The sequence below is a fragment of the Eriocheir sinensis genome, chromosome 38 (assembly GCF_024679095.1).
Source record: "Eriocheir sinensis breed Jianghai 21 chromosome 38, ASM2467909v1, whole genome shotgun sequence".
Taxonomy (NCBI): domain Eukaryota; kingdom Metazoa; phylum Arthropoda; class Malacostraca; order Decapoda; family Varunidae; genus Eriocheir; species Eriocheir sinensis.
The window spans coordinates 14,330,093-14,343,182 of NC_066546.1; the positions used below are offsets into that span (position 1 = coordinate 14,330,093).

At 43.0% G+C, this 13,090-nt stretch overlaps 1 protein-coding gene across 1 annotated transcript in view; it reads right to left on the bottom strand.

The window, feature by feature from the left end:
• The window catches only part of LOC127008714 (sushi, von Willebrand factor type A, EGF and pentraxin domain-containing protein 1-like), a 107,111-nt gene that overhangs the window by 55,758 nt on the left and 38,263 nt on the right, over nucleotides 1-13,090 (bottom strand). The window contains exon 4 of the mRNA XM_050881057.1: nucleotides 2,640-2,721. Coding sequence (XP_050737014.1) covers nucleotides 2,640-2,721 — 82 coding nt within the window. The remainder of the gene's footprint in view (nucleotides 1-2,639; nucleotides 2,722-13,090) is intronic.

A 13,090-nucleotide genomic window follows, 5' to 3' on the forward strand; every position in this document is an offset into this window, starting at 1 on the left:
CTGCCCGCCGCCTCACCTTTGCTAACACTCGCATGATTATATACAGGTATGCAGAGACAGGTATGAGGAAGAGAGAGAGAGAGAGAGAGAGAGAGAGAGAGAGAGAGAGAGAGAGAGAGAGAGAGAGAGAGAGAGAGAGAGAGAGAGAGAGAGAGAGAATGATGGATGGATTGATAGATAGAAAGATAGGTGATTGATGGATGAAAACGGGAAAAAAGGGGATGTAAAAAATAGGGACAGACAGATCGATAGGTAGATAGGCAGATAGACATATAGATAGGTAGATAGATAGAGACAGAAAGACAGACATACAATGAGACAGAGAAATTGACAGACAGGGAGAAAAAGAGAAGGAAAGAGAAGAAGTTTAGAGGAAGAAGAAAAAGAAAATTAAGAAAAAAAGAGAAAAAAGGAGACAAAAAATTAAACAGACAAACAACAGAAGAAAAAGACACATAGGAAAACAATTAACACTTAGACAGATAAACAGGAAATCGAGCAAAACCACAAAGACAAGAAAACAAAGAAGAAAAAAAAGTAAAACAACGCCCCAAAAATTATCAAAATACCCACAAGGACAGACAAACAAGATTATCCTTTTGAGGTAACCCGGACACGAGGCTATTTTAGAAAGGCGTCACCTCTGCTATCTGTCAGGCTATCAGGGAGAAAGGAGAGAAAAACAGGACCTATCTCTCCCTCTCTCTCTCTTTCTCTCACCTCCTCTTCTTCCTCCTCTCTCTCTCTCTCTCTCTCTCTCTCTCTTTCCACCCACTATCATTTTCTCTCCATTTATCTTCCTTTCTCTGTCCTCCTCCTCTCTCTCTCTCCGTCACTGTTTTTTTTCTCTCCATCTCTCTCTTTTTCTCTCTCCTCATTCCTCCTCTCTCCTTTCCTCTCCATTCACTATCTGTTTGTCTCTCCATTTCTCTCCGTTCCCCTTCCTTCTCTCTCCATCTCTCTCCCATTCTCTCTTTCTTCCTTTCTCAATCTTTCCCTCTCTTCATCTCTCTTCCATTCTCTCTTCTCATTCTTCTCTCTCTCTCCCTTTCCCAACCTTTCCCTCTCTTCACCTCTCTTCCCTTCCCTTTCACTCCAACGACAGGTACACAAATATAAACTAAAGGACAAAGGTAAGGAGGATGTTTTTTTTTTTAAGGGGGACAAAATGAAAGCGTGAATGTACAGGTATGCTAATTAACCTGTGTAACCAGAGCACCTTCCATATTCATAAAGAGAGAGAAGGAAAAGGTAATATATGACTTAATGGGTTAAAATTATGTTGTAAATATCGTGTCATACATCTGCTAGAATATATTATCATAGAAAGGAAGGGATGTGAAGGCGTGGTAAGGGAAGGGAATGGAATGGAAGGGAAGGGAAGGAGAGGGGAGGAGAAGGGGAGGGATGGGATGTGTAGAAAAGGGAAGGGAAGGGGAAAGGAAAGGATGGGTAGGAAGGGAAGGGAAGGGAAGGAGAGGAGAGGTGTTAAGAGAAGGGAAGGAGAGGGTAGGGAAGGGAAGGGAAGGGAAGGGAAGGAGAGGAGAGGTGTTGAGAGAAGGGAAGGGAAGCGAAGGGAAGGAGAGGAGAGGGGTTAAGAAAAGGGAAGGGCAGGGAAGCGAAGGGATGGGAAGAGAAGGAAATTGAAGGGAAGGGTAGTGGAAAAGGAAGAAAGAAAAGGGAAGAAAAGAAAGGGAATGAAACTATACTTGGAGACAGTGAAAGAGAAAGAAAGAAACAACGGAAGAAATAAATAAAAAAAAGAAAGAAAGACAAAAAGACAAAAACAGCTTAAGACAAACAAGGCGAAAACAACAACATAACAGACCAGCCCAAAAATAACCCCCCCAAAAAAAAAAAGAAAGCCGAAATAGAGGACGCAACCCACCTTGACGAAGAACACCAGGGAACCATTAGCCGGGAAGATTAGTTGGGTACAAGGAGGATCAGAATACATTATCGTACACTTCAGAGGAGAGAAAGGCAAGGAGAGAGAGAGAGAGAGAGAGAGAGAGAGAGAGAGAGAGAGAGAGAGAGAGAGAGAGAGAGAGAGAGAGAGAGAGAGTACGACGGAGAGAAAGAGAGAGGGGAGTAAAGGGGGATGGAGGTAGAGAAAGGAATTTAACCTGACCATCTAATACACGAACATTGAAGAAATATTAAAAAAAAAAAAACATGGAAAAGGGAATATTAGGACACCTCTCGAACTGCTTTTTTTGTATACTTTCTTATAAGTAACAGAGGGAGGTTAGAAGGTATACCAGTACTCACCTTATACAACAGGTAGGGAGGAAACAGGTAAAAGAGACGGAGGAGGTGGTAACACAGGTAGGTCAGAAGGTATGCCAGTACTCACCATTTACAACAGGTAGGGAGGAAACAGGTAAAAGAGAGGGAGGTTAGAAGGTATGTCAGTGCTTACCATTTACAACAGGTAGAGAGGAAACAGGTAAAAGAGAGGGAGGTTAGAAGGTATGTCAGTGCTTACCATTTACAACAGGTAGGGAGGAAACAGGTAAAAGAGAGGGAGGTTAGAAGGTATGGCAGTACTTATCATTTACAACAGGTAGGAAGGAAACAGGTAAAAGAGAGGGAGGAGGTGGTAACACAGGTAGGTCAGAAGGCATGGCAGTACTCACCGTTTGCATAGCTGGGCCGCCTTGTCCCACGAATGCCTGATGTCGAAGAACCTGTAGCATTGCTGGCCCCGTAACTCCCAACCTGCAAGACGAAACAAGGTGTGAGGGGTGACGCTATAGTGCTCTCTTAAGCAGCAGCGACGGGCCAAATTCGTGGCTTTACCGTGTACCAGCGACGGGCCAAATTTGTGGTTTTACCGTGTACCAGCGACGGGCCAAATTTGTGGTTTTACCGTGTACCAGCGACGGGCCAAATTTGTGGCTTTACCGTGTACCAGCGACGGGCCAAATTTGTGGCTTTACCGCGTACCAGCGACGGGCCAAATTTGTGGCTTTACCGTGTACCAGCGACGGGCCAAATTTGTGGCTTTACCGTGTATCAGCGACGGGCCAAATTTGTGGCTTTACCGTGTACCAGCGACGGGCCAAATTTGTGGCTTTACCGTCTAAAACTGAACTTATAATTTGGCATGATGAGTTTAGCTTCCTTATATTATTTTTCTGAAGCTACAACGAAAAGAAGAGAAAAAGGAAAATAAATAATTGTCTCGTCTGCCAACCTGAAACTGAGGTCATAATTTGGTCACATGCGTTTATTTTTTTTTTTTTTCTGTGGTTGTAAATATCGTAGAAAAAAGTAAATTAAAATGAAAGTAGAGGAGGAAAGTAGCCTAGTATAGTTTTAGCCTCTGAGTTGTGTGTTTAGTGTCTTTTCTGGAGTCTAAAAATCATACAAAAACAAACCTACAACCAGTGAATGACTCGTAGGGAAGGAAGAAGCGTAAGGCGTACAGAGGAACGCGAGAAAAAGACTCACAATAAAACAATGAACAAAAGAGTGAGCAAGCCTATTGAGCCCCTCCACAGTACGCCTCGCCGACAGATGTTTGGTAATGGCCGATTAGCATACGAGAAAGGTCAAGGAACGGAGAGCAGGTGGCGAGGGAGACTGTGCTAGAGTTAAATGCCTTTCTTAATAGGGGATTGTGAGATGTGGTAACGATGGGGTTCGAGTTACTAAAGGGATTGTGGATTGTGGTGTATTTTGGAGTTCAATGTGGTTTGGATTTAGTAGTGGTGGTGGTGATGGTGATAAAGAGGAGGAAGAGGAAGAGGAGAAAGAGGAAGAGGAAGAGAAGAAAGGGTACAAAATCTTCTTTCATCTTATATACATACGAAAAAGAGAGGAAGGGCTTGTTTTTATTATTAGCGGGATTTTTTTCTTATTTTTGTTTCCTGTTTTTTGCCCTTGAACTGTCTCCTTTGCTGTAAAAATAAATAAATAGATAAATAAATAAATAAATAAATAAAAATGAATGAAAGAAGGAAGGAGGGAAGGAAGGAAGGGATAAAGAAAGAAGGGAGAGAGTAAAAAACGAAGAAAACAAAGACAGAGGAAGAAAAATAAAGGAATAAAAAAGGAAACAGACAAAGAAGGGAAGGTAACAGAAAGAAAAAAAAAATCACAAACAACGAAAACAACAAAAGCGAAACAAAAGAGAAACGAAAACCCAATAAATAAGAAAACAAATGAATAACGAAACAAAGAAGAGGAGAAAAACAAAAGACAAACGACTGGGTATGATGTACAGTTAGATTACGCAACAGCCTACCCTCTTAACATTCACTGCACGCGACTACCTTTTTTTTTCCCCCTTCCTACATACCTACGAAGTCCTTGCGAAACCTTCCTTTAATGCGAAGAAGAAAACGAGGAAACAAAACTATAGAAAAAGGAGAGAATGTTGAATAAAAGTGTGTGTGTGTGTGTGTGTGTGTGTGTGTGTGTGTGTGTGTGTGTGTGTGTGTGTGTGTGTTTATGCAGTCAGCTAACACAAGGTAAACACAATAAATTAAGAGAATGGTCTGTACATGTTTATTTTTATTTTGCATTGTAAGTTTAAGTGAGGTGTGTGTGTGTGTGTGTGTGTGTGTGTGTGTGTGTGTGTGTGTGTGTGTATCAAGACACCACACGCGAGGCAAAAACCATGAATCCACACAATCCTCTACGAACACAACTGTTATATATTTCTTTTGTTTGTCTGTGTCTGTGTGTGTGTGTCTGTGTGTGTGTTTACCCGCACTCACCCAATGCAGAACAAACTTATGATGGTAACGGTACGAGGCATACACACACACACACACACACACACACACACACACACACACACACACACACACACACACACACACACACACATGCTCCTCAATGTAACAGTCCAGCATTAACAAAAGATCACATATTTCCGTCCGTGAAAGTAAGGAGAGAAAAAAGTGGTCAGTTAGGTTGTGCTGCTTGAGTAATATCCTTCGAGTGACACAATGGATTCCGGCGAAGGAGTTGCTTTAGTAGACCTCTGAGGTGAAGAAGGAATGTTAGGAGTAGATATAAAAGGAGGAAATGCATAGGAATAACTTATATATGACGAAACACTAAATGCCACTGTAGATGTTGCAAAGGAATGTTAGGAGTAGAAATTAAAGGAGGAAACGTATAGGAACAACTGTTATATATGACGAAACACTAAATACCACTGTAGATGTTGCAAAGGAATGTTAGGAGTAGAAATTAAAGGAGGAAAGGTAGAGGAACAACGGTATTATATGACGAAACACTAAATTCCCCCCGTAAAAAAATCTATTTCCGCATTCCCAATAGATATCACGCGGGTAGAAGAGCCGCCTACCCGTCTGTTCATAGGGCCAAAAACAGGTGAGCGTCGAGCCACTAACCTTGAGGGAATCCAATCCTTCTTATGGGGGACTAGATTCCTTATAGCCCGGCCGATCCCTTGCCGCGCCCTGCCTGCCCTTGTCTGTGTGTGTATGTGTGTGTGTGTGTGTGTGTGTCCTTCTCTGTTCTGTCTCATGTCCTCCCTTTCTCCTTCTTATTTGTCTCTCTCTCTCTCTCTCTCAGAAACGCATTATCATCTTTTAAATAACTGTTGACCGGGAGGCGAATCACAGACACACACACACACACACACACTTAAACATATCCAACCATCTCTCTCTCTCTCTCTCTCTCTCTCTCATTCTTACGTCCCTCCTACACCTGCCTCTCCTTCCCCCCACTCTCCCCTCCTCTCTCACTCCCACAAGACGGAACGGTAGGATTGCCCTCTGGCCCTCGTCCCCTCATCCGAATGCAAGGCAGCGACTCTGACTTCGGCCCATAAGCAAGCCCCGTACCGTTGGCTGCCTTTCGTCCCACTGCTCTCTGGCGGCGGACGAAGCATTATGGAAACGGCCTTGGCAGAGTACGGGGCTGCGTCTTGTACTTCGCTCCGTGTCTTTGGGTTGCGTTCAGGGTGGTGGTGGGGTGGTAGTACACACACTTTGGTTTTTATGAAGGTATCTCGGGGCGGGTTTCGAAGGCAGCGTTGGTATCTGGGTAGCCTTGGTCGGACTTGAGGAGAAGGAAGGAGAGGAGGAGAGGGGGAGAGAGAAGGAAAGGGAGGTAGGGAGGGAGAGAAAATGAGGTTGAGACACGAGAGAGAGAGAGAGAGAGAGAGAGAGAGAGAGAGAGAGAGAGAGAGAGAGAGAGAGAGAGAGAGAGAGAGAGAGAGAGAGAGAGAGAGAAGGGAAGGTATTGACGAGTAGAATAGACACCAAAGGAGAGAAGAGGAAAGTAGAGAAAAGGTAAGAGAAGGTGGTGAAGGAGAGGTAGGAAGGAAGGTGACACGAATGGAGAGAAAAGAGAGAGCGAGCGAGAGAGAGAAGAGGTAATGGAAGGTTGTGGAGGAGAGAAGGAAAGGAGAAAAGAGAGAGAGAGAGAGAGAGAGAGAGAGAGAGAGAGAGAGAGAGAGAGAGGCAGGTAAGGTAAGTCTGGTCAGTTGTAGAGGGGAGGAAAGAAGGAGGGAGAGAGAAAGGAGAGAAAATAAGTGAAGAAAAGAATAGGTGGACAGAAGGGAGGTACGGAGGGAAAGGAAGAAGAGGAGAGAGAGAGAGAGAGAGAGAGAGAGAGAGAGAGAGAGAGAGAGAGAGAGAGAGAGAGAGAGAGAGAGAGAGAGAGAGAGAGAGAGAGAGAGAGAGAGAGAAGGGAAAGAGTGTAGTTGACAGAAAGAGGAGACGTGTGGGAGAACAGAAGGGCTTGTGAGAGAGAGAGAGAGAGAGAGAGAGAGAGAGAGAGAGAGAGAGAGAGAGAGAGAGAGAGAGAGAGAGAGAGAGAGAGAGTAAATAAAGTAATAAAAGACAAACAAAAAAAAAGGAAAAAGTAAACATTGATAAAAAGGAGGAAACCATCAAGAAGGGAAAAGAGAAACGAAGAGAAGAAAGAGAAGAGAGAAGGAGAGAATGTACCGTATAGGAATGAGTCAAGGTGTGGCGGAGGAGGAGGAGGAGGAGGAGGAGGAGGAGGAGGAGGAGGAGGAGGAGGAAGAGGAGGAGGAGGGCCAGTGGAGGTAGTGCCCCATCTAAGGTATTTCCTCCCTGCCCTTCTCCCTCCCTCCCTCACCTCCGTTACCTCCCTGTCTCTCCCTCAACGGAGTGAAATAATAAAAAAAAATTGTTGCTGATCTCAGAAAAGACGAATGTTGGGCTGAGATTGCATTTTTAGTCCTCCTCCTCCTCCTCCTCTTCCTCCTCTTCCTCCTTCTCTTGGTCATCGTTGTCTTTGTGCTCCTTCTAATCCCTCTCCATCTTCCTCTTCTGCCCTTTCATTCTCTTCCTTTTATTTCTTTTCACTATTTTCCACGTACGTTTTCTCTTTTTTTATTTTTCTCCTTTTCCTTTTTGTTTCTTCTATTTCTTGTGTTTTTCTTTTTTTTCCGTCTCTGTCTCCTATTTTTCTTTTTCTTCTTGTTTTTCTTCTTGTTTTTGCTCTTCTTCTTGTTCTTGTTCTTTTTCTTCATCATCTTCTTTGTCTTCTTCTACTTCTTTCCTCTTAATCTCATCACCAAGACTCAAAAACTTAACAAATAGCACAAAAACCAAAAAATACAAACCGTCATTCTCATCACCAAGACTCAAAAAACTTAACAAATAACACAAAACCCAAAAATACAAACCATCACCATCATCAACATTAACACCATCGAAGCAAAAAGAAACAAAAAGAAACAATAATTGAACCAGCGTCTCCCCTCAAGGAACACCACACCAGCGAAGCCGAGCCAAGTTGAAGCCACAGAGCCCTTTCCTCAGAGCCCCGCCGCCCACGCTTGAGGGAAACATTAACACAAAAACACACCACGCGGCCATTACGGATAATTACTACCTTAAATAACAGTCTGGTTTTATGGGCTCTTTGCAGGGCGTGACTCCACCAACGCGGAAAATCGCAGCACTGTAGAAAAAAGCAGACCTCAGCGCCATCTAGGTTTTGTTCGTGAAGTTATTGAGATGGTGTCGTGGAATGCTTGTATAAATATAAGGAATATAGAAATAGAAAAGAAGATAAAATAAATAAATAAGAAATGGAAAGAAGAAATAAAAGAAAAATAAACAGAAAACAATAGAAAAACAAGAAAGATGAAAAGAAAATTAGTAAAAAATTAATTAATTAGTAATTAATTAGTATTTAATTAGCAAAAAGAAGAAGTAGAAGAAGACGAAGGTGATGAAGAAGAAAAAGAACAACAAGAACAAGAAGAGCAAAAACAAGAATGAGAACAAGAACAAGAAGAAAAAGAAGAAAAAGAAAAATAGAAAAAAGAGATGGAAAAGAAAAAGAAAAATACAAGAAACAGAAGAAACAAAAAGGAAGAGGAGAAAAATAAAAAGAGAAAAAGTACGTGGAAAATAGAGAAAATAAATAAAAGGAACAAAAGGAAAAGGCAAAAGAGGAAGACGAAGATGGATTAGGAGGACCACAAAGACAACGATGACCAAGAGAAGGAAGAGGAGGAGGAGGAGGAGGAGGAAGAGAACTAAAAATTAGGCTATCTGAGTATTAATAGCCTAGGCGTGTGTGTACTTATATTTCTTTGTCTATATGTTGGTTTATTTGTTTGTGTGTATGTAATGAGAGATATGTTGGTTTATTTGTTTTTATATTTCTTTGTCTATATGTTGGTTTCTTTGTTTGTGTGTGTGGTGAGAATTAGAGGAGAACGACAGTAAACAAGCAGTGAAGATGAAGAAAGTGGGGACATTCAACCATAATCACACCAACAAACCGGCAAACAAACAACAACAAACAGACAGTAGAGATGATGGAAGCGAGGCCGTACAGGCAGAACGACAGCAAGGAACGGTCAATGTTACGAGCCCCGCCAACGATTAACTGCGGACTCGAACTTGTTATCAGAGGCGAGAAGAGTGTTGAGAGACGCAGCAAAAAGTATTAAGAGTAAACTGTAACCCAAATATTGCTGATGGAAGAGATATATAGGAGAGACAGAAGTGATTAGAAGTTATGGAGCTTTGGACCGATGACATTCTCTCTCTCTCTCTCCCTCCCCCTTCTCTCCCCCCCCTCCCCCCCTCTCTCAGATTTATTATAAGGAAAGGTAACTCTGATAGCACACCTGTAGGGTACAAACACGAGGACCTGACTTGCCATAATTAACATTGGAGGTTTATTATAGGGAGTGGGAGACGAGAGAGAGAGAGAGAGAGAGAGAGAGAGAGAGAGAGAGAGAGAGAGAGAGAGAGAGAGAGAGAGAGAGAGAGAGAGAGAGAGAGAGAGAGAGAGAGAGAGAGAGAGAGAGAGAGCAGATAGACAGACAGACAGGCAAAGAGAGAAACAGAGCCAGACAGAGAAACAGACAGAAAGGTAGACATGAACAGAGAGAAAGAGAGAAAAAAAACCAGCCAGACGAACAGACAAAGGCGAGGAGACAGACAGACAGACAGACACAGACAAAAAACAGAAGACACAAGACAACAACTAAGATAAAAACAGACAAACAAACAGGTAAAGAAGCAAAGACATGAGGTAGAAAGGATCCCAGGTAGAAGCATCCCACGCTCTTTAAGGCAAGGTAAGAGAGAAGCCAACACCTGTACACCTGGGAGCGACTCAACACTTAGCGGCCGGCGATGCTATTATACCTCCGCGCCCCGACCAACCCGAAGGACCAGGAAGAGATCTTGCGCGTGACAACAGGCGGCGAGCGATGGATTCTGACAGCGTGCTAATAGGTGAGGCAGCAACAAGCAAGACCAACAGCAAAAACAACATCAACAACACTGGCAAAAACAACTCTTAATGATACAATCGCAAATAGGAACAGTATGATAAGAAGGAATGAAGAACAACAACGATAATGATGATGAAATAATAATAATAATAATAATAATAATAATAATAATAATAATAATAATAATAATAATAATAGAGAAAAAAAGCTAAAAAAAATACCGTGTGAAACATTTTGGCAACACAAGAGAACGAAATAAATAAAAAATGTAATAAAGAAAAAACGAAAAACTAAAGAAAATAATACAAATAAATGTGAAAAGAGGAGAAAGAACGAAGCATAGAGAAGAAGAAATTAATGAACGTGATGAAAGAGGAAAGAACGACACACACACACACACACACACACACACACACACACACACTATCCTCCCCCCCCCACCCCGTCCCCCCCCCCTCCCTCCCCCACATTCGTATACCCCAAACTCAATAACGAAAGGAATTCAATACCAACACCAAGCGACCATGATACAAGACAAGGAAAAAAAAAAAAAGGAAAAAAAAGCAATACCCTGAAGCCACTGCAGCAGATATTACAAAGCCTTAACAGACTGACACAAACAGACACACACACACACGCACGCACGCACAGACGGACACAGACCCAGCTCGTAAAGGGTGTGAAGGCCAAGCGACTCTCGGCCTTAAGAGTGAGGGTATGACGGGCTATTTTTCCTTGCTATTAGACAGGGCAGGGCGGGGTACTGCAAGCTATTTAGACCCTTATGTTCGGGTGATTTAACGGCTATTATTAAACCAAGGTCGGATAGCGGGGGATGTCCAGAGGCTAAGGAGGAGTGGAGGAAGAGGAGGAGGAGGTGGAGGAGGAGGAGGAGGAGAGGGGGAGAGGAAGAGGGGGATTGGGGTAGAGGTTGAAGGGAGGAAGCCAAGGGTATATAATAAGAGAGAGAGAGAGAGAGAGAGAGAGAGAGAGAGAGAGAGAGAGAGAGAGAGAGAGAGAGAGAGAGAGAGAGAGAGAGAGAGAGAGAGAGAGAGAGAGAGAGCACTAGCCTTAACAAATCCTCTAATTACTTCACACAGGTAGATCAAAAGTAACACACACACACACACACACACACACACACACACACGTTATTCGCTTGCTGTTTCTTGTTGTTGTTTTTCTTTTCTTGTTCGTGATATTCTGAACGACCCTTCCTCTTCGTCTGCGTGACTTGGATGTAATCTTTATTATTATCATTATTATTATATTTATTTTCATTATTATTATTCTCTTTCTCTGCATTGTTCCTTTTTTATGTGTTTGTACCCTTGTCTCGTCCTTATTGTTGTTGTTATTGTTGTTTATTTGTTTTGTCGCACTATGGCAGCATAAGTAGTAGTAGTAGTAGTAGTAGTAGTAGTAGTAGTAGTAGTGATGGTGGTGGTAGGTAATTTCAACACGACATCAAGTAACTATATTCCTAACACATCTCAACACACTTATATATAAAAAAAACATGAATTAACAAACATATGAATAAATGAATCTAAACTACTACTACTACTACTACTACTATTACTACTACTACTACTACTACTACTACATCAACACCAGTACCACCAACAGTAAGCAACCCAGACTCCCATACTTTCTCCTCTCTTTTTAGGGGAAACTCAAAAGAAAACGGCGCTGTTATGTTCTTCGTCACGCCCTCCCATGCGAATCCTGCATTGATTCTCGGCCTCATTCTGTCGTGCTCGGCGCCTTAATAGTGAGAGAGGATGCGTTGTCGTGTGATTATTGTGAAGCTTCTTGTTAACTTTCCCCTTATGATGCTTGGGAACGGAGGAGGAGGAGGAGGAGGAGGAGGGAGAAGAGAAAGGATGGGTGGGAAGGAAGATCTCGTAGTATGAGTTATGTGCTGGGCTAAGAAGTGAAAGGGGAGCAGAAGGTTGATGCCATTTTGATAGAGCTAAATAAATATAGGTAGATAGGTGGATAGGTATAAGGAACGTTGGTAGATAAGTAGATAGCTGGGTAGGTAGGTAGGTGAGATAGAGCTAAATAAGTAGATAGATAGACAGAGATAGTACAGGTAGGGAGTTAGGAACGTAGGTAGATAAGTAGATAGCTGGGTAGGTCGTAAGATAGGGTAGGTACGAAGGTAGATTTTGAGGTGAAACTAAAGAATAAAAGGGGAAAGAAAAGAAAAATAGACAGACACAGACAGAAAATTAAAGAAAACAAGGCATAAGTAGGTAGGCATAGAGAATGATAAAAAAGAAAAGAAAAAAAAAAGAAAAAAATATGAAAAAGACATAAATACGGAAAAGAAAGGAGAGAAAAAGAACGAAAACAAGAAGAAAAAAAGATACAAGACCCAGACCGAAACCAAGAGAGAGAGAGAGAGAGAGAGAGAGAGAGAGAGAGAGAGAGAGAGAGAGAGAGAGAGAGAGAGAGAGAGAGAGAGAGAGAGAGAGAGAGAGAGAGAGAGAGAGAGAGAGAGAGATGGAGAAAAAAAAAAAAAGCATTTCTTCTGAAGACCTTGCCTAGCATCGTGACGCAGAAGACATTGGAGAGAGGAGGCAAGGCAGGGAGAGAGAGAGAGAGAAGCATGGAGAAAAGGCGTGAGGGAGGGGAGGGAGGAAGGGAGGGAGGTAAGGAGGGAATGATGCAGTAAAAGTGGAAGGTGGAGGGAAGTGGAGAGAAGGAGGATATGGAGAGGGAGAGAAAGAGAGAAGATGGATGGAAGGGGTGGAGGGAGAAAGGGAGAAGAGGGAGATAGGAATGGAGGAAAGGAGGGAGGGAATGATGTAGCAAGAGATGGAGGTGGAGGGAAGTGGAGAGAAGGAAGCGGACAGGTAGAGAAAGAGAGAGAGAGGAGGAGGAACAGGTGAGAGGAGAAGGGGAGAGAAGGGAGGGAGGAATGGAGGGAAGGGAGGAGGAAATGATGCAGCAGAAGGAGGAGGTGGAGGAGGTGGAGAGAAGGAGGAAGACATGAATGGAGGGAAGAGGGAAGGAGGGAGGGAGGGAGAGAAGGTGAAAGGGGGGGGGGGGAGGGGAATGTGTTAAGGGCAGGAGGGACACGAGGAAGTTGGGGAAGGGGTGAACGCACGAACACACACACACACACACACACACACACACACACACACACACACACACACACACACACACACACACACACACTCAGGAAGTTTGAAATATACAAAATAAGCAAAAACAACATGTAGCAATAGTTGTAATAGTAGTAATAGCGTTAGTAGTAGTGGTGATGGTGGTGGTGGTGATGATGGTGGTAGTGGTGATGATGGTGGTAGTGGTGATGATGGTGGTAGTGGTGGTGGTGAAGGTGGTGACGGT